This window comes from Anser brachyrhynchus, assembly GCF_964034855.1.
Source record: "Anser brachyrhynchus genome assembly, chromosome: 5".
NCBI classification, from domain to species: domain Eukaryota; kingdom Metazoa; phylum Chordata; class Aves; order Anseriformes; family Anatidae; genus Anser; species Anser brachyrhynchus.
The window spans coordinates 46,663,737-46,690,950 of record NC_137699.1 but is presented as its reverse complement, the minus strand read 5'-3'; the positions used below and the strand labels follow the sequence as shown (position 1 = coordinate 46,690,950).

General features: G+C 35.6%; 1 protein-coding gene across 11 annotated transcripts in view; it reads right to left on the bottom strand.

Annotated features, from left to right (window-relative positions):
- Positions 1-5,047: 5,047 nt before the first annotated feature.
- Positions 5,048-27,214, bottom strand: part of FLRT2 (fibronectin leucine rich transmembrane protein 2) — a 77,090-nt gene continuing 54,923 nt past the window's right edge. For all 11 annotated transcript variants that reach the window (XM_080593698.1, XM_080593703.1, XM_080593700.1 and 8 more), the window contains one exon: positions 5,048-27,214. In XM_080593698.1, the coding sequence (XP_080449824.1) occupies positions 24,797-26,785 (1,989 nt within the window). In that variant the 5' untranslated portion in view covers positions 26,786-27,214 and the 3' untranslated portion in view covers positions 5,048-24,796.

Sequence of the window (27,214 nt, the reverse complement as noted above, 5' to 3'; positions counted from 1 at the left end):
AAATAATATACGTGGGAAGTATAATTACTGAAAAATTGAGTTTGGGGTCCCACAGAGCTATCCAAGGTCTTTCAAAGAGCACTTAATATGTGAATAAAGTAGATCTGTTCTATGAGCAGAGAATGTTTTCACAAGCTGAGCTGGTGTCAACAGTGTAAATACTGTTGTACAAAGGAAAATGCCAAAAATGCAACAGCTGTAAGTGTTACATATTTGTTCATATTTTATTAGCACTGGTAGTATCGCAATATTGTATATAGTTTTGTTGTGATACGCTTGGAAAAAAAAAAAAAAAGAAAAAGAAAAATGCTTGGACAGTCATCAGAAAGGAAAAGTGAAAAAGTAGATCTTAGAAGCATGAAATGTAATAAATGATTACAGGATCTAGTCTTTCTTAGTCAAGAAGTAAATGACAAAGGTTAAAAAAAGTAATAGTTTTTTTTTAAATCCAAAAAGCTCTGCAAAGACAAATAATAAATGCTGTTTTGTTCTCCATATCCAGGATTAGTAGGCTAAGGAATAATGGATTAAAGTTTCAACAAAGATTTAGACAAGGTGTTGGGAAAATTTAACTAAAGTCTAGATGTGATTATCCAGTACATGGTATTTATCAATAAATATAATTCATTGAACAGACATCTATCTGGAATGTTTATGACGTAGGAGAGAGAGAAGGATTAAAGGGCTTAGCACATCCTCTCCAGACTTATTTTCTATGATTCAATAATTATATCTATATGTTTGAAGTTCTGTTTCAAGAATTTTAATCTAAGCACCTAATCTCAATAGTTGTACAGTAGTTCAGTTGTTGCTCTAATTATAACACTTCCATCAAAAGATCTTTTTTTTTTCTCATTGGAAAATGCCATTTCAATGCTTGCTGGGAATTGCTACAGTCTTCCTCAAAGGCTAGTATGGTCAACATTTATCCTAGGCCATTATCATTCCAAAGTGTTGATTAATGTCATGTCTGGTCTCGGTTAAGAGTTGGTAATGAATGGCAGGCATTTTTCCATCTGTAAACCTGAATCAAGTATGTTTTCCCCTTTTACAAGCTGATATAAAATGTAAGGTTTTGTACATAGAGACACTTTACATTGGAATGTACACATTTAGTCATCAAATGGGGAAAAGAGCAGCTGACTAGTAAAAGAGATCAAGAGATGTTAATAGGCAATTCTAGAACAGGTGAGTTTGCATTTCCAAAGAATCAAAAAACAGTCTATAATTTAATAGGAAGAATGTCAAAACTATCTCTTAGATCCTTACAGATGAATAAGCTTTAGGGAAGAGATAATTATTCCAGTAGGGAAGCCCTAGAGGGTCCCAAGAACTGGTTACCTTGAAGAGTTACTAGCGAAAGATTTACACCACCCTGCCCCACACCCCCTCCCAAAAAAAAAAAAAAAAGCAAACAAGCAAAGCTCAGAATAGCTGTGGCAGGTAACACTCCACTCCTATACAGTGGGGTAGGTGTGCTGCTCTGCTCCTGTACTTGGCGTAAGTCTTGCTCAGCCTTGTGAACTACAGCAGGCCTCAATGTGAAGAAATCTGGACTTGAATACAAAGCAATCACTTTATCCAATAAATATGGCACTGCATCTCTTTCCTCTCCATAATCAAAGGAAAAGTCATCTTGACACCATTCCTCTGTTATCTACGGAGTGCAGTGGAGCCTGACTTCTCGCCTTGCTCCCTTTAACACCTGTTTATATGATACAGGCCTTGAATCCCATTCTCCCTGTAAGTGGTACTAATTGACAAGAATACAACTAAGTGCTGAGGGGCGGGGGACTGCACAGCCTGATTCCTAAACAAATTGGCAAACACCTGAATTATGGAAAATTACCGACCAAAAGACAATGGTCTCATAATCCTATAAATAGCTATCCCAAGCAAGAACTCTTTGAGCTCTCCAAGGACTGCATCAGGCTGCATTCTCAATCTCCCCCTGAACTGAGATGCCTCTCAGGATACCCCTGGAGGGAAGTGCATTTCATGGCTGAATCCTTGAGGAAAAAGCTTGTCCACAAGCACCGATGAGGAAGTAGGGTGAGTAATTCACTAGTGTGCATTTTACAAGCATGCAACTGGATTTGGAAACACCCCTCTACATTCCCCCTCGCCCCTCCCCCCAAGGACCCTGCAGTAATTCTTGAGTGAACCTTACCATTCACAAATCTTTAACTAAGTCACTGTTTCTATCGTAGCAAATTCCTTTAGACCACTGTGTTAAATGACTAATGCTTAGATACTGATTAAGTGCTGTTAAAATCATGCAATCTAACTTTGTTATCTGCTATAAAGATATATAATAAATCCTTAATTGCTGCTACATGAGTTGTGTAAATCTAATTCTACAACAGTGACTTAGAGAGCATATTTGATTATCCGGTAGGAGGCCTTTAGAAAGTAGTTATGCAGTAAGACAGAGATCCATTTTGATGTGAACAAGTCTCCAGCTAAATACAGGCAATAAACATCAAATCTGACGGTTAGTATAATTCAATCCAGTGCAATGTCCTTTTGTAATCTGTCCTTTATAAGCATCTATAACATTGTTCTATATTTTAGAGGTTTAAATACATTATATTTACATTTTACCATAACCTGATATGGCCATTAAAATGCACATAGTCAAGTCAATCTACATCAGCAGATGTGGTAAGCCTTAAAGCTGTGTTTCTATCAAGTTCTCAGCTTCCATAAATATTGATGCACAAAATTCATAAGGTAAATATATATGTGTATATATACACAAATATGCATATCTATTCTTCCATGTAAACCGCCTGGTTAGGAAACTATATCATGAGAATAAGACAGAAATAAAGGTTTTCCAATAATAACTGTCACTATAGTGAGCAGGACAAGTGAAACTTGAAGATCCTGAAGGGATTGTTCAAGTGCTGTAGCCAAGGTAGTTTGTGTTCCAACTGACAAGCCACATGAATCATGTTCTAAAAACATGCAAGAATAAGTGTTTTGAAAGTACCATCAAAGAGAGGGGTTCACTTTACTGAATAGATAAGAGAAAAAGAGCAAGGTTCAAGGAGTAGGTTTCTGTTGAAAAATAAAAAATAGCACAGAATTTTCAGAATAAAAAAATTCTTTGCCTGACTAAGAACTGCTTAGCCCAAGAGAAAGAGATTCAGCCAGACTTGGAAAACCGTCATAAAAAATGAACTGTTAATACAATAAGTTTGGAGGAATCTGCTGGGAAGAGCAGGAATTAATCCTTGAGAGGGAAAGTGTAGGGACCTATCTCTAGTGGAAGTTCTGTGCTACTTGCAGGCACACTTCCTGAAATAGTGACTCTTCTGCCATGATAAATGTAGAAGTGGATGACAGCATAGATAGAGTTGCTATCCTCAGCAATGCAGTGGTAGCTAAGGATTTAGGATCCAATCACTGGCACAAATACTGGGAATTCAGGGGAGACATGGGGTGAGGATCAGCCCTGCTGAATAACACCATCCTCATCACAAGACAATTTTATATGCCATAAAAATAACTTTTTTTTTTTTTTAATGTGAAAGACCTTATCTTAATGTGCCATTGCAGGTATTAAAAAAAAAAAAAATCCTCATGTAAAATTATGTTTGTGCAGAGAATTACCTCAAAGGTGAGGGGGATTACTAGAAAGACTTGTATTTCTGAGGTACTCAGGTACTAGCAGGCAGGATGAAGTAGGGTCTGCTGCCAGCTTCTGGGACCAGACCTCAAAAACTAAAAAGAAACTGCTTCCAGGAAAGACCCATTCACTTCCTCTCTTGAATGGTCAAGTAGCCATTCTGAATGGCTTTCACAGTCATTACATATGCACTTATGGCTCCGGCTAGATGGAAAAAGAATACCTTACCTCTAAGCCTGGCACTAATATCTTAAAACAAATGTTTTATCTTTTCAGATGCAGGGACAGCTTTTATGATCCTAATATTTAAAGACATAAAAACATGAGATTTGCCTCCCATTATCCAGGAAAAAAAAAAAAAGAAAAAAGAAAAAAAAAGAAAAAAAAAGATAAATAGCTATTTTCAATACCATACTTAAAATTAAATTGAAAATATATGTAACCCAAAAGATTACAATGGCAGCATAGTATTAGCCAATTAATCTCTGGCTATCACAATGAATATTCATAAGTTCATAAGTTTAGACACGTATATAGAGAGAAATAAAACAGAAGTCTTCAGATCTCCATGGAGATATTCTGTGAAGCAGCATTAGGTTGAAGGAGGAACTTCATATATTCAGAGCATTGTGTGGTTATTTAAATTCCACACTGCATTTGTTGCAATTAATTGTGATCAAAGGCCTAAGGACTTGGACAAAGTGGTACAACTGGAATTGTTGCAAGAAGTCTTTTGAAGTGCAGGACTTAATGTTAGCCCTAATCCTTGGAAACTACTTTAAGATGCAAAATTATTGGGAGGAAAGCCTTTAAGTAAATGCGCAGGTCAGGAAATGTCAGGCAATGTCAGGAAGATAAGGTCTGGAAGGTTTGAAAACTAACTAAGGCTTGAGGGAAAATTAAGTAGCCCTTGTGATACGATAAGATTTTGAAAAAGTAGTTTCCATATGAGTTTACATAGGCTCAGCCCTATGACAATATTTGATTTATTTCATTTTTTCAAGGTAAATACTTTAGCAGAATCTCAAACATTCAGCCATCTCAACCAAATTTCTATTGGGTTTGATCCATTTATATTTCAGATTCTGCTCAAACTATTCAAATCTGCATTCATAAATTGGAGGTCAAGACAGTACCTCCAGGACTGAACAGTGCAGAATTTAAACTTCAGAAAATAATCAAACAATTTACCAGGACTTCATTACTTTGCCAATGATTATTTTGGTGGCAGTCATTAACAGAAGTAGCTGCAAAGAACACTCACATCAGGTTGGAGTTGTCTTTGAAAAACTGTATCCTGGTTATTAGAAGAACAGCCAAATTATTCACAGTTAATACGTGGCTTGAGTAGCTTGAGGAGGGAATTGGTGAAAGCCACAGTCGATTAGATTACTAAAAACCAAAACTCAGTAATTAAGAAAATTCTTTTAATTGTGGAACCATGGTAAAGAGCATGAATCATGGAGGCATGAAATAGGAAACTATTCTTGTTACCCAATTTTCATGGAAAATTATTTTCAATAGAATTTTTGGCAAAAAATAAATGTGGAATTCACCTTACCTAATTGTAGTGAATGAAGCTGTGAAAGTAGGCCACTGAAGTAAAGGCAACATTATTTTTACTTTTTTTTTCCCCAATTTTAGTTATTGTGTGAATTGCTGGAAAAGAAAATGAAAGTTTCAGTACTTTATCTTCATTTAAGTTGCAGCGAAATATTGAAATTCAACTATGTCCCTGGAGAACAGAATTTATTTTTTCTCCACATTTCTAGGCCTTCATAAATTAGAATGATTTCTGATTAACAAATATACAAAAGAGAGTGTGGTATCTTCTTTTAGAAATTATTTGATTTTATCACTAGTGGCAAAACTGATAGTTATGGTATTTTGCCATCTTTTAAAAATTAGAATCAAGTAAAAAATAAAATCAACTCTATTTCCTCCCTAAATTTAAAATTATTTGTGCAAATAAGCTTGATATTGTGTGATTGCCAAATATTCAGTAGCAAAAATAAAACGAAGACCTGGCAAAATGTTTTTTTAAACTTTTAATTATTTTTATACTTGATTTGTATATTGGATAGATCGATTCTTGGCTTTTGCAATGCATGGACTTTGTAACATTTCATTGAATCAGCTCATTCCATCTGAGATCAAGATGTTCCCATCCTCCTGGTGAAATAGGGCAGATATAAACTGCATTTTGTTCCTTAAGAAATAATTGAAATTTTAAAAATCATTTAAATATACATACAAAGGCTGTAAGCATTTCTCTAGAAGTGCTGTTATCAGTGTTAAGTGTAAGTAAATTAAAAGATAAAAATGTAAACATTCTGAAGTACTGAAAATGGCCTTGAATTCAAGGCTGTATAACACAACATAGGTTACTGCATAGCTTTCAAACAAAGGCTCAGATCAAACCTTCTTCTGAGAGGTCCCTCAAAGTATGAGTTAATTAAAAGCTACATTTAAATCTTACTATCTTGGGCACATCTATTTTGATTAGCTTACACCAAACTACAGGCTATAAAGTTTCTTCACAAAGACATCTTTCTAAATGCAGAGAGTTTTTCATAAATGCTATGTTAATGTTCGAACAAGACAAAAGGTGATGTTTTGGGTGAATTACATTCTCCAGTATTATTTCCTCCTTTTACTCTTATTCCTTCTGGTTTTAAAATTGTCAGATTTCATTCTTCAACAAGCCTTATGTAATTTTAATTTTATATAATTTATAAATAAAAATAATAATATATAAAATTTATATACTTTTAATCTCTCCTTCTCTCTTTCTCTCCTTCTCTCTTTCTCTCTTTCTCTCATTCTTTCATATATGTGGCACTGCTGTTAATACAACTCAAAACACAACCTTTTTGATATTCTTTTTCTTTTGTCTTTGCTTACCCTGTTTTTCGGTATTCAGCTTCATCTAGTATAATTCCTTCGATGATTTTATTGCAGCACCACTTCATCATTTTTGGATTGATTTCTTTATAAAACAGTGTCTTGCATCTGCCCATCAGATTGTCAGTTGTACCTGCAATTTTATTTTTATTTTTAATGTATTTGTTCATTGTTTTTAAACAAGTGGGAGAATAAAAGGTCTCAAAGAGACAGTCAAAATGTGTGAAAATTGATGACTGGATAGGTTGCAAATACTCTGTAAATTCCCCTTCTCAGAGAAAGCTAGACCCTACTGGGTAATCTGCAGCCCTGCACTGGCTTGTCACTACATCACTACTATCTCTCAGTCACCTACAGCATCTTTTGCCTGTTCTCCAGCTACCTCCATATTTAATAGAGGGTAGGTAATGTGGAAGGTACAGAAAGGCAAAACAGAAATATTGTAGTAGAGGTGGGCAGTAAGCCATAAGAAGGGACACAGTGCAAATGGGAGGGGAAAAAAGAGGGGAGAGAAGAAGGGAGAAGAATATGGCACATATGAGAAAAATTCATAGCAGTTCAGCTTCATTGCTTGCTTATGAAACTGTTTTATTGTGGAGGGAGAACCCTGGCTGGGATCTCATACATTTCAGCAGCTTACAGTACATTTTGGGGATGAATTCTGTGATATGGCCAGTTAAATATTCTACAGAACCAAAGTTAATAAAAGGAAACAACAAGGAACAAGGAAGAAGAGTAAAAAAAAAAAAAAAAATAGTATGAAGAGAAACGGATGCAGGGTTATAGTATTTCTTTATACCTGGAATACCACATCTTCCACATATAAACTGTGCAGAATTCCACATATAAACTAAGCAGAAGGGAAATTATTGATGTATTAAAAGGAGAAGCTGCTAATATATATATATATATATATTAAGGAAAGCAAAGCAGTTAAAATAGCTAACATTTAGATGCAGTAGCATGGCTGAGAAATATTTAAGTCAAAACTGAGCAAAGCTTTGGAAAATAAACTATAAATAAACTGACAAATGATTTAATGTGGCTTATAGGCACACGTATAGGGATTGGAAGGTCACAGAAGTGTGACTGGAATGCATCCTTCCCCTAGTTAAAACATAATTCCCCAAGCTTTAAAAAAATATATTTTTGTATCATATATGAGCTGGAAACACAAGTCACATTCAAGAATAAAGTAGAAAAGGCATATGGAAGACAAACAGCTGAGCAATGATCAGAAGCAAAGCAGCATGTTCTGGAGTTTGTTTTTACTATATTAAAAGACTGTTTTGCAAACAACTTCAAATTGTTTCATTTGATCTTTGGAGGAATGAAAGCAATGCTAGTAGGCTTTTCTGTCAAATTCTATTGACTTTTTTTTTATTTAGCTTTTTTTTTTTTAAATCTTCAATATAAAGAATTTTGGAGCTGCCATACAAATATGCCTTCAATTATGTTAGCTATTTGAAAATTCAAGATAAAATAGCTATTTTGAAGGTCTACTCATTTCTATCTGTTCAGCAAAAACTTTAACAGCAGAAACTCTGAACAATATACAACAGTATATTGGCACTATATACAACAGTACATTGAGTAAAAACAGAAAATGCTTTCTTTTTCCTCCTTTAAGAGAGAAAGCTTTTGCAATATTGTGAAGGCTAGCTGCTTCTAATGACCTGACAACCCTTAATTAAAAGAAAGTAAATCCCATTAATCTACTGCAAATTTACAAATACACCAAGTAGACACACTTGATAATGTAAGTGACATAACATACAATTAGATGGGGAAAAAAAAAAAAAAGAAGAAAAAAAACAGGGAAAAGTTTTCCTTTTAAAAAGAAGGAAAGAAGAAATCTTGTCATTGAGGATGTTCTAGATTTAAATAATTGGATCCAGGCTTCATGATTTTAGGAAACCTACTAAGAAAACATGTTTAAGTAATGGGAACATGGAACATGCCCTATACAACAGAGTTGCAGAGGTGTACTAAAGCATCCCATTTATAGATTATATAACATTTGCAATATTTGTTTACTATTGCACTTGATCTTCAGCTGGATTTAGGATCCTCTTGTCTTTATGTGAGTGAAGAACTGACATAAATTACATAAACCTTATGCATCTTAGAGAAAAATCGAGTGATCTGAAATATCTACCTTCTTAAGAGTAAGCAATGATTCACCAAGTTTTTCACTTGGAGAACAATTTCTCAATACAAGACTTAATTGTTTACTTCAAATGTTTGTATAGTTATACTTTCAGAATCTGTTCAGAAAAAAAAAAAAAAAGAAAAAAAATAAACAGAACATAAGAATAAGACTTTAGCAAAGTCCTGTGAGAAACGTAATCCCATTAGGGAAGCCAACCATCACACTGAGAAGGATAGTGTCTTCTAAAGTGGAATTGGCAGGTTGTAAAGATTTCTCAGAAATAGATTTTCCCTATCTAAGATTGCTGAATCACTGCAGGCTCTATTACCTACTTTGGCATGGATTTCTGCAGTACCTTTTCGTTCAGGATGCTTTATTTAGACTAAATCATAAACCTTTAATTGTAGAGAAGTGGTAGTTGAAAACTAACTGAAAACCAAAACAACTATAACAACAAAACATAGATTTAATTAAGTCTTTAAACACTTTAGGCCGTTTTATAAGTATATCAACAACTAAGATAACACTTTTGATTCTTAAATAGATTCTTTTTGATAATACTCAAGATACTCTAAACTAGGATATACAGGGACTGTATTGCAGCATTTTTAATACACATGCTATCTGTTTTATCCTGTAGCCCAGTAATACAGTATTTCCATTGCTAGTAATTGATGACAGGATGTGTACTGAGTTTATAAGACCTCAGTACTGCAGCTTGTCAGGCTTATTTTGTCTGATCTTGCCTCAGTCTTCCTGGAGCTTTTCTTTGACGTGGTTTAACTGTAACAATATTTTTCTCTCATGATCAGGTGACAATGCCTTGTTAGGTTTAATACCCTTTATCTTCTTATGTTATAACCGTAGCTTTATATATATAATTATAATAAGTAGTTATTCTGTATGGAATGAGATACTCGTGACTCTAATGTAATGGAGAAATGCAGAGAAATACATCCCTTGTATGATAACAGAGGGCTTGAGAAGAGAATAGTTCAGTTCTAAGGGACCTTCACAGATTATCTAGTCCAATTGACTGACCTCTTCTGCCCAACAAAAAGTTAAAGAATATTACTGAGGGCATTCTCCAAATGTCTCTTGAACGCTGACAATCATTGAGCATCGGCCACCTCACTAGGAAGCCTGTTCCAGTGTTTGACTACTCTCACAGTAAAGAATTGTGCTCCGTAGGTGCAGCTTTTTGCCATTCCCATGCATCCTGTCATAGGTAACCAGGGAGAAAAGACCAGCACCTCCCTCTCCGTCTCCCCTCCTCAGAAAGTTATAGAGAGCAGTGAGGTCTCTTCTTATCTATCTTTTCTCCAGGCTAGACAACCCCAGTGTCCTCAGTCTCTTTTCATAGGACAAGACTTCCAGCCCATACACAGCCCAGCTAAAAATGGCAAAATAATAAAAAGCAGGCACAGGATACAGTATAGGGGAATAAAGGCATGGGATGGTAAAAGATGTGTCACAGGCTGGCACTAGAGAAACTGTGTCAATAAATAATTCATCAATGGTCAGTTAAAGAAATGCAAACATGGACAAAAATGTTTTCAGGGATACCAAAAGTGACCTATAAAATAGGTAGTAAATTTGGATGTGATGTCAACTTGCAGACCCTTGAAGAAAAAACATGGTTCAAAAGAGCATAAGGAAACATTGAAATGACCCCAGCAGATCCTAAAGTTAAGGAGAAGAACCAAGCAATGTCAATACTGTAGACTTTCCAGTGACAGATTTGGGATGGTGGTGATTTTCCATATAATATCCCACCAGACAGAAAGATGCTGAGGGGTGGTGGAAGGGTGAGCATAGCACCAGGAAAAAAATAAATAAATAAAATTTAAAAAGTAGCTGCTGGTAAGTGTGTTCTAGCTGTATTGTTATTGATTTGATGTTGTTGTTTTGGTTTTGTATATTGGTATCCTTTTCTTTATGTTCCTTATTTTCTTTTCTTTTTTTTCTGTTTTAGTTAGATGCCAACTAACTCTTTAGTTAGACTGTTAGTGTTTTAATTATACTAATAATGACCTCTTGGCTTTACATATAACTGTTGTTTCCTTTCTATGCACAATGATTTTAAGAAAAGACTGTGATGATATATTTCCACTGTAGTTTGTATATATCTTTACTAAGATCCTGTGGAGTAGATACATTAAGGTTAAAGAAATATTTTGCTAAAATGGTGAGCCAGGCTGTTATCTCCTGCTGAGATAGGTGAATCTACTGTTTTTCAGTAGAGGTCATACAGGTGTATATGGTAAAATAATATAAAAGCCCAGCTTTTACATATTGCTTATCCCAAATAGTCCAGTAAAGGACCTTAGTCCCTTATAAGCACAATCAGTCTACATGAAGACTTAGGACCACTAGCATTTTCATGTCCAATATGACATGACATTCTCTGTTAGAATAATTCTCTCTCAAGAATTCAGTAATGTGATCCACAGATCATTCCAGCCCTTTTAAACTCCTGTGCAATCCACGTTTTGCTAATATCTTTATTAAACTCAAGTACTCTTAATGGATATGGATTTCCTATTAAAAATATGAATATAAACTATTATATAATATGTAAAAGCTGAAGACTTTAACATTGACTCTGATTCCTTTGTAAGTTCCAAAAGCTTTGACTTTTGTCAGTTTAATTTATAGTCCTAGAATGTTTTGAAATATAGAGTGGATGTAGTTAGTGAACAGGAACCAAAGAATATGGAGCTAAATTGATAAACCAGGTTTAAAATTCCTCTATGTTGTTCATGTTGCCCAAAGGGCTCATAAACACACTAGAGTTGTGTTTATCAACACTGATCCTTTTGCTGATACACGTCAGATTGGAAGTTGGAGACGTGGAAAGTAGTGTGACACTGAAAGGCATGGTGATGGTCCATTATGCTGTTGTAATCCCCCCCTTTCACGGCACCTGCTTTACTGCTCAGGTGTGCACATGGGGCTGCCTGCAAACTGCTCTGGAGTCATCAGCAGAGAAATGAAAGGACCTGTCATATTTTTTCTCTCTCCCTCTTGCCCTGAGAAGAACCTGCAAATGGAAAAATACAACATATACTCCCCATGATCTGCTCCAGTCAAGCAGGAAAAACAAAAGGAAAAAACGTGAGCAAATCCAAGAGAGAATAACCAAAGAACTGTCAGGTCTGGGAGCAGCTAATAAACTAAAGGACTGGAATTTAACATAACTAATAAACCTTTCTAAAGTGGATGGTTTCTGAAACACAAGTTTTAAACAATTATGGGAAATATTCTCTGAAGAAAATTGTGAAGATCATAATGTTCATTAGAAAATACAACTGCATTTTAGAGCAAGCAGTAAATTCTAACATAAGGAAGTTCTTGTTATTTCAGGCATATAATACTCTGTACCCAACAGGGTAATAATGATGTTTGTGCTTTACTCATAACTTTTCTATTTTTTATGGTTATTTCAATCGCATTCTTCAACAGCTGTCAAAAGCTACATCCACATGAGTACCTATCACCTTTTACAATCAATGTAACAATTCAACAATAACTTTACAATTTAAAATTAAGATCAGCCTTTAAAACACTGATAAATATTGTCTCCTGATCAAGCTCTGTTTGCTAAACTATTGAGGCTTGCAGAACTTTATCTCTAAAAAATGAATCTTCTATAATTTGCTGCAACTTAGCAGACATTGGTATCACTGGGAGGAAAAAAAAAAAAAAAGAGTGATTCTAATTTAGAAAATGTATAGATATATAGCTGGAAAAATGTACCTATCAAATATTCATTCTTCTCAATCCAGACAGAAAATTACCAGTGGTCTATTAATACAGGCCTTTAAAATAATCAGCTACTCTAATTAAATCCCACAGAGAGAAAATGTTGCTCAGATACAGATCTTTTGCATATTTACTACAATTATATATAAATATCCCATATTTGAAGAGATTTTTTTATGTTTGGACCCATACTTATTTTAAATGCATTTTGAACAAACAGTTTCTGTCTTCCAAATCCTTTTTTTTTTTTTTTTTTTTTCCACAAATATTGCTTTAGCTCTGAAGTTTGGAGTAGCCTATTACAGAAACTTTAGAAACTAGATGGAAATTTGCTACTCATATAATTTCATTTACTAGCAGGGATGAACTCTAGCTGAAAAACAATGACATTTACCAGCAAATTCTAAGACAATATGCAATTTATATACATTTCTATTTCTGAATATAAGAGAAAGATTTAGTAATATGCATGCAATATTATGGGTTAAAAACAAACCCTGAAAACCCATAATAAAAAATATTTTAAATTGCACTGGCAGGTATTTGAAGGAGGGGTACATCAGGTTTGCAGATTTGCATGAAATCTCGAGCAACGAATAAGGCAGGAGTCCTATGAAAAACACAGTACGCAAATAAACAACTAAGAATTAAAGTAACATGTACCTGTACAGGGAGGCTATCCCATAGCCTGGAATTGTTTGCTTTAAGTATCTGATTTCAACCACTTCTACAAAAGTTTAATTTGTACCATATTTGTTGTTGCTTGTAAGAATGCATAGGGACTTTTGGGGAGAAGCAAGTTACTACTTTACAAATCTTTTACAGGAAAAGCAGCTACTTTGTTTTGTAACTTCTCTTCATGTATGGTACAGAGCAGAATCTCTGAACCTTCAGAACTGCAATATAAGCATGAACAAGAGTCCTTTTAACTGCAAAGTTAACATATTTGGCAGAAGGAGGGTAGCTTGGGGGGGTAGGGAAGTGTCACAACTACAAGAGCCTGTTTAGCACAAAGTCAGTCAGTGAAGGAGCCTGTTCTTAAGGTATTCCATGGATGACTTGCCTTTTTTTTTTTTTTTTTGGGGGGGGGGTGGAGGGAGGGGGAGGGTAGAAAAAAGTAGAACCTCTGTCCCTCATCCTTTCCTCCTCACCTTGGGAGAGATATTATCTTTATTCCAATTTATGACCTCAGGAAAGAAAGGGTAGATATGTTTGTAGATACAAGAGGAGTGATCTTGTTTTTCCATCAGGGTTGGCTCAGAAAGCAGTAGTATAGGTAATTGGAGCTAGTTATGGAGCATACAGAGTTTGGTTTGTAGGCTATCACATGGCTAGGCATACAGTAATTGACCCTAGGCCAGTAGCTCCTGCTCCCAGTCCTTGAATTTAACATTATTATTTGTTTTAATTATGGGGTCAGGATACCTAAGCTGCATATGAACAACAGAAGTAAAGTGTGGGGTTTCCATAATTCATTTCAGCAGCCATATGCAAGGGGAATATCATGGAGCAAAGCAAAGGGTGTCAAGGCTGTCGCCACGTGTGACATTCCTTGCATATTTGCTGAATATAGAGAACATCCAAAATTGCAAACACTTGCAAATTTCTAAGTCTTCTTGTAATGGCACACTTGCAACGTGGCTCATTTCAGCAAGATCTTTTTTGAACAGTTAGAGTAAGGAATTGAAGAGGACAAATGACAATAAAAGGTGGGCAATGGAGAACACTGATCATCTGTGTTGCTAGATGCAAATACATACCCTCAGGTATGAGGGAGGCCCTCATTTTGGACATCCCACAACAATCCGATATATAAAAAAGTTCTTCATGAAGCATAAGGTGAAGATAGGATATCGAAGGATATCGAAACACTTGATTTTTCCCTGCTTGTTCATACTGAGTTTTTGTTATATACTGACTTTTCCCACGTTCTCCTCTGTCTGTAGTTCAGCAACCACTCAGTCCTGCTATAAAATGACTCCTCATTTGTGCTTTGTGCACTTGGAATTATATTTCACTGCATTGTATCCACTTCCAGGAGTTATGTTAATCCTTGTACTCTAGCACAGAGGCTGTCAAAGAACATACATTATTGAAAAGATGCTCTCACCAATACTGACAACACAGTTCTTAAAAACTAAAAGTAAAAAAATATTCTATATCTTTTCTCTCTCTGTGGAGTGTAAGTGGAACGGAAATGATGCATAAATCTAGAGCAAAAGATCGGTATAGGGCTGAACAAATCTGTATTTATACACACAGGCATAGCATATGTCTGTATATATTATGTATATGTCTGAGTATCTAAATATATATATAATAGTCATAAATACAATGTGCTTGTGTGTGTGTGTGTGTGAATGCCTTAACATATGTGCAAAAATGGTGAGAGACAAATGGTGCAGTAGAAAGACACAGAGCAAATTGCTTCTGCAGCAGCCCAAAATTGCAGGCAGTTAAGAAAGCAGCATTTCTTGTCTTGTCTTAATCTTAAATAAAAACACTTTTAAAGACAGTACCTTGTGAGGCAACAAGCAAAAATCTGTTCTCTAAGCCAATCATGTTAGAAAAATGTTGACATGGCATAGTAGAAATGATGTAAATGCAAGGGGAATTGTAGGATTGGTACCTCTGGATTTTTGTCTGGGTATGAAGAGAGCTGAAATCACAGTAAAAGGTCATTACCTCATGACAAATGGTTCACTGTACTTCCAGAATTTCTGCAGCTTAGCTTTGCTGGTTAATATGCACTAGTGTTTGCAACTCTAATATAGCTCAATTTTTTTCCTTATATTGTGACAACTAAACAATAGTACTAACTGCTTAGTTTCAAACATTAAGAAAAAAATAATTGGACAAGAAATGGTAGAGAGTAGTAATAGACATCTAAACTGAAAGCAGGAGTGTCCAGTCTGACTTCTAACCTGCCGAGCACATCTGCTGTGGCTTGTAATTTCATTTGTCAAGCAGCTACTAATATTTGCACTGATAAAAGGATAGTCATCACAGATGTAACCTTTCAAGCTTGCCTTGTTACATACTCTTCTTTGAACGTAGTGCTGTACCTGAAACTTCAGAACTTACAGGAAATGGTAATTAAGAGCCCACAAAATAAAATAAAACTCAGATCCTTCCCTGATTTGATAAGCATTTTGTTGCAGACCTCCAAGAAGATGTAATGAAGGTACCTTCACGGGGTCCTGTACAAACCAGAAGTCCTGCACAGTGTTGCAGAGGACCTGCACTTTCCTCTATTCCCTCCTGAAAAGCTCCAACTCTAATTCTGCCAGTTTCCCTAAGTCATCAAATAGAAATGCCGTGACTCCAGTTATTTCTCTTCTGTTCTGGACACTTAGTTTTCTGAGACATCTCTGTGAAGTAGCTGACCTCCTCCTTGATCACTACAGAAGTCAGTCTGTTGCATCTGAGTGAAGAAGAAGAAATATTTGTCCCCTTCTTTGTACAGATACTGGTAATAATCTGTAATAACTTAAACATGAAATACTTATAACCCCAGATCTAAGATTATCCAATCTTCCCAGCAAAACTTTCAAATGTGATTGCTGCAATTAAATGTTGAAAAATAATGAATTTAACCTAAAATAAATAGTGAAATCCTTGAAGATTTTTTTTTCTTAATTCATTCTTCTTACATTTTAAGTCTTCTGTGAAAAAGAAGGACAGTCTGGCCATTGTTATAATATTAATAGAAACAATTTTAAATTTGCTCTAATAACTCAATTCCATTTTCCATTTGTTCTTAATGTTAAATTATAAAGAGGAAATCCAAACCAATACAGAAAGGTATAGAAATATAGTTAACTATAAATTTGTTGTGAGAGTAGGTATCACACAGAGAAAGTAGACTTCCTCTCACACTTTTCACATATGACAAATTATATCAGTGCATGAGAGACCTCATGCATGAACATGGCGAATTAGATCTGAGAACACCATCAACCTGATGCTACTCCCTGTAATCAAGCAAAAATAAATGAATGACTTCAAGACCTACAATGCAGGCATAAGTGAAAATCTGCCTAGACTCATTACAAGCAGAATAAATACTTAGTAAGACCTTTAATAAGTAGAGCTTCAATACATTTTTTTTTCTTGTTCTGAAGTATTCAGCTGCACATTAGAATAACTACAATAATTTGGAATATCTCCCCCTTCTCAGATTTCCATTTATTTCAAGTCATATATGTGTGGAAAGTCATACATGCTTTTCAGCAGCTAGTAGTAGTATCTAGTACTGGTGAGGAAGGATTTTTTGAAAAAAACTAAACAAAACACTGAGTTGTTTATGCATTGCTTCTGCAGTCCTTACTTACAAAGACATACTAATGTTCTGCTTGAATAAATTATGTTCACATTAACATATACTGCAGTACTTTATTTAACAGCTCTCAAATTTTCTTAACATGTTTCTTTAATGGGGAAAAATTCCTAACATTTGCATTGGAAGTCAGAGAGCAATGAATTACATACTGGTTCCTGAACAGTGAATACACAAACCAGTTTGTGAAGATATATGAGGTCAGGCTTGTAAGACTCATTTAAATCATTTGACTTTCAGGTCAAGTCAAAATTTGAAATTCAAGTGGGTTGAATTCAAGTGAGTGGGTTAGAAATTTGGAAAGACTTATAATAACTAGAAACAGAAAGCTATTATAGTTTGCCAGTCATCCCTTTCTCCACTCTTTTTTTTTTTTTTTTTTGTAACCACTTCTAAAGCTTTGAGAAAGTATTGTGCATTTCCTGTAAATAATAAATTTATTGCATTTTCTTAATTCTATTCATTGAAAGGTATCACAGGTATTTCTGGGAAATTCATTGTTTTGGAATATTGTATATGTTTTAGAAGTGGGCCTAAATGATCTGAAAATTACAAAGGAAATTTTTTTTAAAGAAAAAAAAAAGGAAAAATATAGTTATGTTACAATCATATAGCTATAAAAATAAAGAGGAGTATCTCTGTATTCTGTCCATCATTACTACTATATTTCATCTTCACTGGACGAAATTTCTTTTTCCTTCATCGATAGTCTGTTTCAAAGTATAAAAATTAGGTTATTCCATTCTTTAGGTACATTTTTCCAGTCCTCATCACAAAGAATTTTATTTATCTGTGAGATCACCTGTTCAAAGTTTCTAGAAGTTGAAATATTGATTTCACTTGAGAAATACAGCATTTTAATGAAATCTTTCTGGCAATTGTGCTTTTCAAGAATAGTCCTGTTCACCTTAACACTTTGATCATTATTCAGAGATGTCTTGCTTTTGCACAGAGCATATTCAAGTTGTAAACACAACAGTTCATATGAGTCGGATTTTCCATAATAGTTTATATGTCTTCATTCTTCAAGGCATTCTATGCTTAGAAAAACAGAATAGTGTAATGAGCATGACTTTTGACTTCGTCACTTCTATGTATGAATAAGGTAAGTAATGGACCAATTTAAGAAAGACAAGATTGTACTTATTCTATATGAGATGCCCCCACAAAAGTGTAACTATAATATAAACTCACACATGCATTTTTGTAGTCACGCATGTTAGCTAGCACATGGAGTTTTAAACAGAAAATATGTCTACATGTAAAAGAACATTCTTGCTATGCTCAGTGGCCTATTTGGGGATTTTAAAGTCTATATTTTGTGTGGCTTTGGACTGGGCAATGTTGTGCTGTACATATTTCTCTCCTGTCTCATTTTCTATGAAGTATTTGTATTTCATTCCACCCCTACCTTTTCAAAAGAGATAGCAAGCTTATAATGTGATGCATAGGCCTTCTGTCTTGCTTGGTAAGTGTATTTCACACAAGGATACAGTGTGACATTATACAATATAGCATACTGGATTTTTTCAATAATCCTTCTGACATATTCCTATAAATATTCTGATTTATAGTTGAAATTAGTGGGGCAAGGAGTTCACCATAACACTGTACTAATTTGTTTTAAGAATGTAAATTATTGTTAAAATATCATCTACCTGTGTAACAGAATTTTTAGTGGTTCTTAACTTGAGCCTTTTTGACATTGGTACTTCAAACAGAATTAAAATATTTGTTTCATACTTTAATGACTGAATATAGTCTCTCCTTATGGCACCATAACTTTTCTTATATAGAAGCATCCTATTTAAAATGAGATAGTGAAAAGCGTTGACTGAAAACTGTTGAAAAATACTCTTCCACATGCTTGATTTGAGAGTTCCTCGTAGCTAAACCCTCTGTAGAAAGCTCCAGGAACTTAAATACAAACACATGTATGTGTACAGCTACAGAAAACTAAGTTTACAACTAAATAAATGTAAATATTGGTCTCTACTAAGATAAATCACTGAGGGCTATTACCAGATTATCTGAAGAAGCAGTCTGTGTTTGTCAGGTTTTTTTTTGAGACAAACAAAACCAAACCATTGCTTGAAAATGATGATGCAATTATTTTTTGCCAGAATACCGAAATAGTCAACAGTGTTTATATTTCTATTACATCTATTCTCCACCTTCCCATGGTAAAAAAAGAAGTTAACTTAGGTACCAGGGTTTAATCTGTCTCCAAGGGAACATCAAGTTCAGGGAAGCATAGTAAGGGGAGGAGAGAGTAGTGTAGATGTGGATGTATTGCACAGCAGCTATTGTAGTTTTCCATGGCATTCAGGGTTAAGACAGAGAATGAGACAATTTACAGAGGAATTTTGACACTCAGCAGTAATACAGTTCTAAACTTTGAAATGACACAGCTTGTAACATTCAGTATTTCAGGTTCTATCAATGCCAAAAAATAGTTCCTGTATATGTAACTAGATTAAGGAGAATTTTAATTCCCAAGTACCTATAGCATCTTTTCATACATACTGTATATATTACCATATATGTTAGGTATAAGATATACAAAAATTTATTAAGGCTTATGTCTTAATGTTGTGCATTCTGAAAAGTCAAGAGCAATTTTGAAGGGAGAATTGGGAAAAAAAATCACATTTCATTTCAAGGAAAGTTTAAATAGATAAAATGTGGGTTTAAGATTGTCAAGGATGAATGTCAAATGCATTTTTCGAATGACTATGCATATAATGGGTCACAGCTTCCACATATATATTTGTTATAGATGTGTGTAGTTGCTTAAGTGCATCTACTATCTTCAAACACTGGATTACAATCTGTTCTTGTTTTACAGTGCTTTCCTATATGCGTATCAAAATAAATATCTTATAAACATAAGATTAAATCTGAGCAATTGAATTAACAAATGGTTTAACTCTTTGACAGATAGAAGATGAAAATATTTGTCCTTTAGAATCTGAAGAGAAGGTGGGCATACAGTAAAACATTTGAAAATATTTCCAGGACTGAAAGTACAGAAGTTGATATTTTCCTTTTTCTGTTTTCCTTCTCAGATGTTCACATCCTTGTTTTAATTAGCTTGTTCATATAAATACAGTAGGATTGTTGTATTTTTTTAAATAACTCTTTACTGAATATGTCAACAAGATAATATATAGTGTATAGTGAGATTTCGAAGTTAACAATGCGTGCAACATGGCAGATTGCAGAAAACAGATAATGCAAACTTCAAATAATCTATTTTTCCATGTTAAAGATAGAAAATATACCAAACACAGAACAGAATCAAGTGTGCATGTCTCAGTTAAAATCAATTTTATGAAAGATCTTCAGATATTTGGGACCAAGTGACATGACAAATTATTTAGTAGCTTGTGTTTCTGAGAAGATCAGAAGTGCCTCTCATGAGGCACACTTCCACAGAGCCCCAGCCAGATCCTTTTTGGACTAGTTTTCCAGATGGACCACTAGCCAGTGTCCTTTTAAAGATCAACACATTCTATGCTGTACAAAAGTTTAATGCCAAATGCTTCAATATTGCCTGTAGTATCATATGGGATACAAAGTGCCCTGTTCAGTAGAGTTCAGGGAAGGAGTGTTCATCAGCTTCATAGGATTATCTTTGTGTTTAGAAGAGATCATCAGGCAGTATTTGATGAGGCTTAGAGCCAGTAACATTTGGTTTTGGCACATTCTTTTTTGTTGTTGTTGTTTTTGTTTGTTTTTCCACTGAGCTAGAAAGATAAATCATGACTAAAACCATTATTCTCATGCTTTAAAGGAAAAAGAAAAAAAAAAAAAAAAGAAAAAAAAAGGTTTAATATTTCCATGTTATAATTTAAATTGAAAAAGTACTATAAATGGAGAATTTAATGGGAGTTAACCACTTCACTGTCAAAAGCTGAGCCTGAACTTTCATTTCAATGTCATCAGTAAAGTGCCTTATGTAGACCCTTAAAATCATAACAACGATACAATATGCATAAGTACTTTTGCTTGCAAAATTAAATCAATACTTTTCTTAGAGGGAGAAATTTTCTCTCATGAAAAGAGAAAATGATTGAGAGAAAAATATAGTTGATCTATTCTAGTAGCAAATAGCATAAGCTATTGCATTTTTCTTTTATCATCACATCCATTGTATTTCTTTATTGGCTTACAGAAAAAAAATTGCTAATATATTTTCATTCAAAAGTAACTCTATGCCTAAATATTCTTATGAATAAATTCAATAACAGTGTCTCCAGTAAAATCCAAAAGTCCATGCATCCATTAGGTGTTTGTTTCTGCTAACAAGCTACATGCAAGGAAGTGACAGAATCTGTGAAAACAAGGACCAGGTTGTAAATAAGTAAGTCTTCAGAAGGAACCATAGCACTGGACAAAGCAGAGTTGTGATACCACTTTAACATAATTTCACTTAGACTCTTATTGTATTCCACTCAGCAATCTTATCAGCTATTAACATTTATGTCAGCTATTAGCAGCGTACAATGGATGATAGATGAGATGTTGTATGTAAACCATTCATTTGTCCCCAGGTTCAATGAACCCTTGCAAATCAGGACCTAGGGTTTAGGGGTTTCTAATGAGTTGTATATGCATTCATTGAGGACTACTGCTCTATAGTTCGCTTCAGTTATTTGTGGTCAGATATTTATACTAAGTGAAGATGACCCCATGCTCATAAGCACAAGGAAAAAGCTACCGATTATTAAAATTTATATCACCAAAAGATCACTGTCCATTTTTAACCCTTTTTTTTGTTCAAAAAAAATAATTTTATCTGGTGAAAACTGCTCATTATGTATTTGTCTAGATGCGTTTTGAAACCAAGCCTCAGCTGTCTGTGTGACTGACACTTCGAAACATCCCAAACTCTGCTGTAGGTTAAAATACATGAAATCTTCTGCAGCTGGGTAGCAATTAGAATTGGAAGAAGCATTCTTCAAATGCAACATATGACCTTTTGGTTGACTACAGCTGTGAATTTGTTTAAATAATACTCCCAGCTCTATCCAGGAATTTTGGTATAAGTGGCTTTTTACTTTTTTCTTTCTTTTTTTTTTCTTTTTTTTTTTTTCAGAAGTGTACTTATTGAAAAGAAACTTTGTCAATATCACATAAAAATATATCTTTATCTTCATACCAAAAAGAAGCATAAACTATGCTGTCTTTAATATAATTTTGATTTTTTATCTAGGTAAGTCAGTAATACTCCAAACACACACATATATATATATACATTTTGTCATCTGAGATTAACCCAAACAGTTTGTGAATGCCTTCTGTTTTTACCCTATTAGAACAATAACCACATTTGCTGTCTTCAGTTTGGGCTTGTGGATCTTTCACTTAGAGTACAGCTGAACTCCCTGAATAAGAGATTTGCTACAAATAAGGCGCCTAACTCATCTTAAGCCATGGTATCCTGAGGCCTAGAACAGAAGATGTTCAAAGGAGTATAAAGATTCCTCCAGCATCAGTCATTGAAATATGAAATGCTAGTATGTGCATACATTCAAAGGATGCCTTTGAAATCAAATATATAGCTAGTTATTTCAGTGAAATTAAATGCTACATCCACACCCAACGGGACTCTCTGCCTCTACTTAATCTCAAAAAAACTTTTATGTATCCGGCATGCAATGGAAGTGTGCAGAAGCACAACTATCTGCTGCTTGTCTTGTGGGCTTTGGCAGCTAAAACACATTAAATGAACAAAACAAAGTATCAACCTCCCCATCATAATCTAGAGCAAATAGGTCACAGATAAAAGACTTTGCATAGACATCTCTACCTAGAAATACACCATTAGAAATCATGGCAGCCTTTTATTCAGCAAAATTTCAGTGACTTTACTATTACAGTAGCCACACAGGTTGCCTACAATACCTGTTATAGCTGGAGAAAATAACAAATATACAGAATATAGATTGGAATTTCAAATTGTGATTCTAAAAGGTGCTGGGGGGAGGATGCAGTTCTTTATATAGTGATTGTACTTTGCCATCGACCATAACTAGATTCATTGTGTTTTTGCAGAAAATGAGTGTTATCATACAATTTGAATTTGAGAAACTGCACACTCACAGACTGCTGGATTTCAAGAATGATTTGAGGAAATGAGCAAAGGAAAGGATTAAAACCCTCTCTCCCAACATAAGCAGCCTTTTAAAGTAAAAAGTCTAAGCATTGCACAGTGAAAGTGCTCCAGCTTTTACTGTCAATCCACTTCTAACAACTTCTCGTCCCTAGTTGGTCACTGTATAAAGTTTTATCTTTGGTTCCCTACTCCCTCAAAAAAAAAAAAAAAACTTTCTTTTTTCCTTTTTCTTTGTGAACTTTTCCCTGCCCCCAAGTTCAGAAGAAAGTAAGCTAAAAAAAAAAAATGGTGGGGTAAAAAAAAAAAAAATAATTCTACCACTGAGCTGGCAAGAAATTCAGAGTTCTTGGCAGTCACAGATTTAGTGAAGTTGCTGGAAGATTGTATAATTTTGAGATCAGCATCATGGTTTTAATATAACCATGGTGTTTCACATAGTGCATCACTCAGAAATGATTCCAGCTAAAGAATTTGAGGGAATAAAATTCTAAGCCCACCTACTGATTTTAAAGCACATATCATTGTGGAAAACTTCCAAAAAGCTTAACATAAAAGAAGGGTAATTTGGCGCGACAGAGTATACTTGTGTTCTAAAAATTTCTTAGTGTCCATCTGTGTTCACTTGAACAGAAAACAAACAAACAGACAAAAAACTAATTTATACATGATTTTCCCTGCTGAATGTAGTTCAGTTCACAATAGGCCTGATGGCCTTTCCAGTAATAAATAAAGATAAAAATTAAAAATATATATATTTCTCATTTTTTTTTGTTTTGTTTTGTTTTTGAATGTGTGTTTGTTTGTTTGTTTGTTTCTTACTTCATCACGAACATAACTCAGACCTCTAAATCAAACAGAGCTTGAACCATAAAAGTCAATGGCAACCTTTCCATTGGCATTATATTTTGCAACGTGTTTTCAAAATTTACACTTCTAGACTGCAAATTCTACATGAGTACTGCAGAGTTGGGAGTGCTTAGAATTTCTCTCTTTCAGGTTTCACCTGAACATGCTGTGTCAACAAATGCTGCTCTATTAAAGAGAGGTGCAACCTAATGACAACTATCTGTTACGTACTGATAACCTTCATCTCCCACTGAGACGGGTCAAAGAATGCCTAAAGCCTCTTAATCATAATGAAAAGCAAGAACAGTTTCTAACATAAACGTATATGATACTGGGGGACATTTTCAGAATAGCTTTTGCAAATAGGATTCAAGGTCACTTTGAGTTTGACACTGAGTTCTGTCTACCTGTCCTATTCCAAGCATATTGGGGAAAAACAATCATACAAAAAGTAGCCTGTTTTGGTAGCAGTCAGAACTCCAGCTTTGAGTTGGAGGTAGGAAATACAGAACTGACAAAAGGGAACAGAAGTACTTTAAATTGTTTAAAGTTGAACAGCAACTGCTGGATTTGAGTCAAACGGGTTGTACCCATTTTATCTGAATTGCTTTTGGCCGTTCCTAGTGACCCTGTTTTAATATGCACTTATTTTCCTGTACTACAGGACACCTAGGAACTTAACATCCTTCAGACAGCTTCGACAGCAAAGTGGTTAATGGTTGAAGAATGAGTCAATCTTTCCTTTGCCATGACATTGGGTTCTTATTGTACAACCCTGTACAGTACTTAGCAATATTTTTTAAAGATTTAAAAAGCAAAGAGTTACAAAACCATTTGCAATTAACTTGAAATAGAAAAGATAGCACTTTTTTAAATCCCATTATATAGTACACCGTATAAATTACAGAGTATTCAAATGCATAAATGCATCTGTGTAACATTTATCAAATGTAATTTTTTCATTGTTGTTGGGGGGGCATTACTTTTTCCAGAGTTTTTTCTCTTTGTCCTAGACACCCCCATCTCCCCACACTATCACGTATGACAGTGCTCCAGGTCTGAGACATTGCTGTTGCAGTATCGCATGTTGTTGGGGATGTGGCAGTCTGTGTAGTTAATGCCCCCGTTTGGGGTATATATGGGCTGCAGTCTGAAATCTCCTTTAAGGAGCTGATCGTTATTTAAGGAGACGATCTGGAAGCTGGTTTCCGTCATCTCCAGGATGGAGTTGTCCTTCTTGGTCCCTGCCTCACAGTAGTCATCTTTCCGACGGCCCCGGTTATATTTCCACTTCTGGGAGGTGTAACGCCCCTTTTTGTGCATGTGCCAGCAAAAAATGCTGAGCAGGACCACGAGGACAAGTATCACTGCACCCCCAATCAACCCTGCCAGCAGAAATGGGGAGCCCAGGTTCTGAGAAGTTGTCTGCTCATGGCTGGAGGGGATGTTGCTGCCATTGTTCAAAAAGGAAGCCTTGGTTGTGGCTTCTGAACAGACAGTGTCTTCTCCTGTTCGGTAATTATTGTAAGCATCCAGTGGAACCAAGCAAATCCGATAGGTGGATTTGGGCTCCAGATTTACCAAGCTCAAGTGTTGCTTCTCACCACTAACTATACGCTCCTGAACAATTCCTCCTACCAGACTATGGCCCATTTTAACCCATGTGAGTTTATATGCCATCACGGTAAAAAGAGATATCCAGTTAACCTGGATGCAAGTGTCATTCACAAAATGGATAGAGAGTTGAATCCGTTCAGATATAGGAGGTGTCACCCTTTCTCTGTCCTCCCTGTCAGGCACAGTGGGGAGCGTGACTATGGTGGGAGTCAGAGGATTATACCTGCTACTTGGGGGAGGAACGGATGAGGGGGAAACTAATGTAGTTGGCTTGGCTGTAGCTGGGACTGGGGTGATGATAAGTGGCAGACCAGGAGTGGTGGTGGGGCATGACAACATATTCATATTGAGTTCCCTGACTGCCATACCTCGGACCTGTTCTGGTCGCTGGCACATAAAACCCCGTACATTGACGGAAGAAGGAATAAATTTGAGCCATTCAGTGACCCACTTTATACTGCAGTCACACAGCCAGGGATTATTCCTTACAGTGAGTTGTCTCAGGTTGTGGAGATTATCAAATACACCCTTTACCAACATCCGAAGCTGATTGTTGGAAATATCAAGACGTTCCAGTTTATGGAGTTTTGAAAAGGCTGTAAGTGGTATATGGGTTATCTGGTTGTCCTGCAAGTAGAGCCTTAGCAGATGTGTACCTGGAAGATCAGGAGGAGGGTAGGTCAGTGAATTCCGCACTATTGAGAATTCCTTGAGCTTGGAGAGGTGGCTGAAGGTGCCTTCAGCTATGCCTTTATTAGTAAGGAGATTGCCATCCACAATCAGACGCTCCAAACTTGTAAGGTTCTGGAAGGCCAGGTCTGAAATGACAGCAATGCGGTTTTCATCTACTCGAAGTTCTTGTAAGTCCACTGGAAGGCCTACTGGTACGCTGCTTAAGTGATTCTTGGACAAGAACAGAAGCTTGAGGCTGATGGCTTCTCGGAATGCCCCATCCTCAACCCCAACAGTGGAGATGGAGTTGTCATCCAGGTGCAGTTCTTCCAGCTTCAATAGCTGAGCAAGGGCAGCCCGAGAAATGGTCTGAATGTTGTTTTCCTGCAGGTGGAGAACCCTGACATTCTTGGGCAGGTTCATGGGGAATTCATCCAACTGGTTGCCATACAGGTAGACCGTGTGCACAGACTGAACATTGTGCAACTCTGCAGGAAATCCAGCATTATTAATTTGGTTATTGTGGAGGTAGAGGACGGTTACACCCTCTGGTATCCCAAGAGGCACTGAGGTCAAGCTTCGCTCATTACAGTAGACAAAGTTTCGGTCACAGCGGCACACTTTTGGACAAGCCACAGTTTTAGAGACCTGCATGTAGAGCCCCAGGAAAAAGATAAACCATGATTTTATGAGAACAGCCCAGTCTGTGGGCCACATTCTAGTCCAGAAACCCATTTCTAATTTAAAGAAATAAAGTACCAAAGCGTTAAAGAACTGATAACAATAATAAAGCACAGGTAGCAAAATCTCAGGTCATTAAAATTGGCTCCGGTTTATGTCCAGTGTTCAGGCGGAGATAAAGTCCTGCAGGCTAAGTATAAAATAATCCTTTTACAGTTGGCCTACCTCCTACTTTTAATAAGAAAGCCACAGTCTTATTAGCCAGGGTTACCAAGTTTGTTGGCTTCCTCCATGTGTGCTGAAAGAAACAATAGCAGTATTTTTCCAGGTGAGCAACCAGTTAATTTAAAGCTATCAGAAGTTGTCTGTGTATGAGTTGCTTGGAAGGATAATATTTCCTTTGACTGAAGTCTGTTGGTGTTACACTCAGCTTTCTGAAGTCAGCAAAGTTCTCATATCAGCTATCTTCTGGATCTGGCCTTC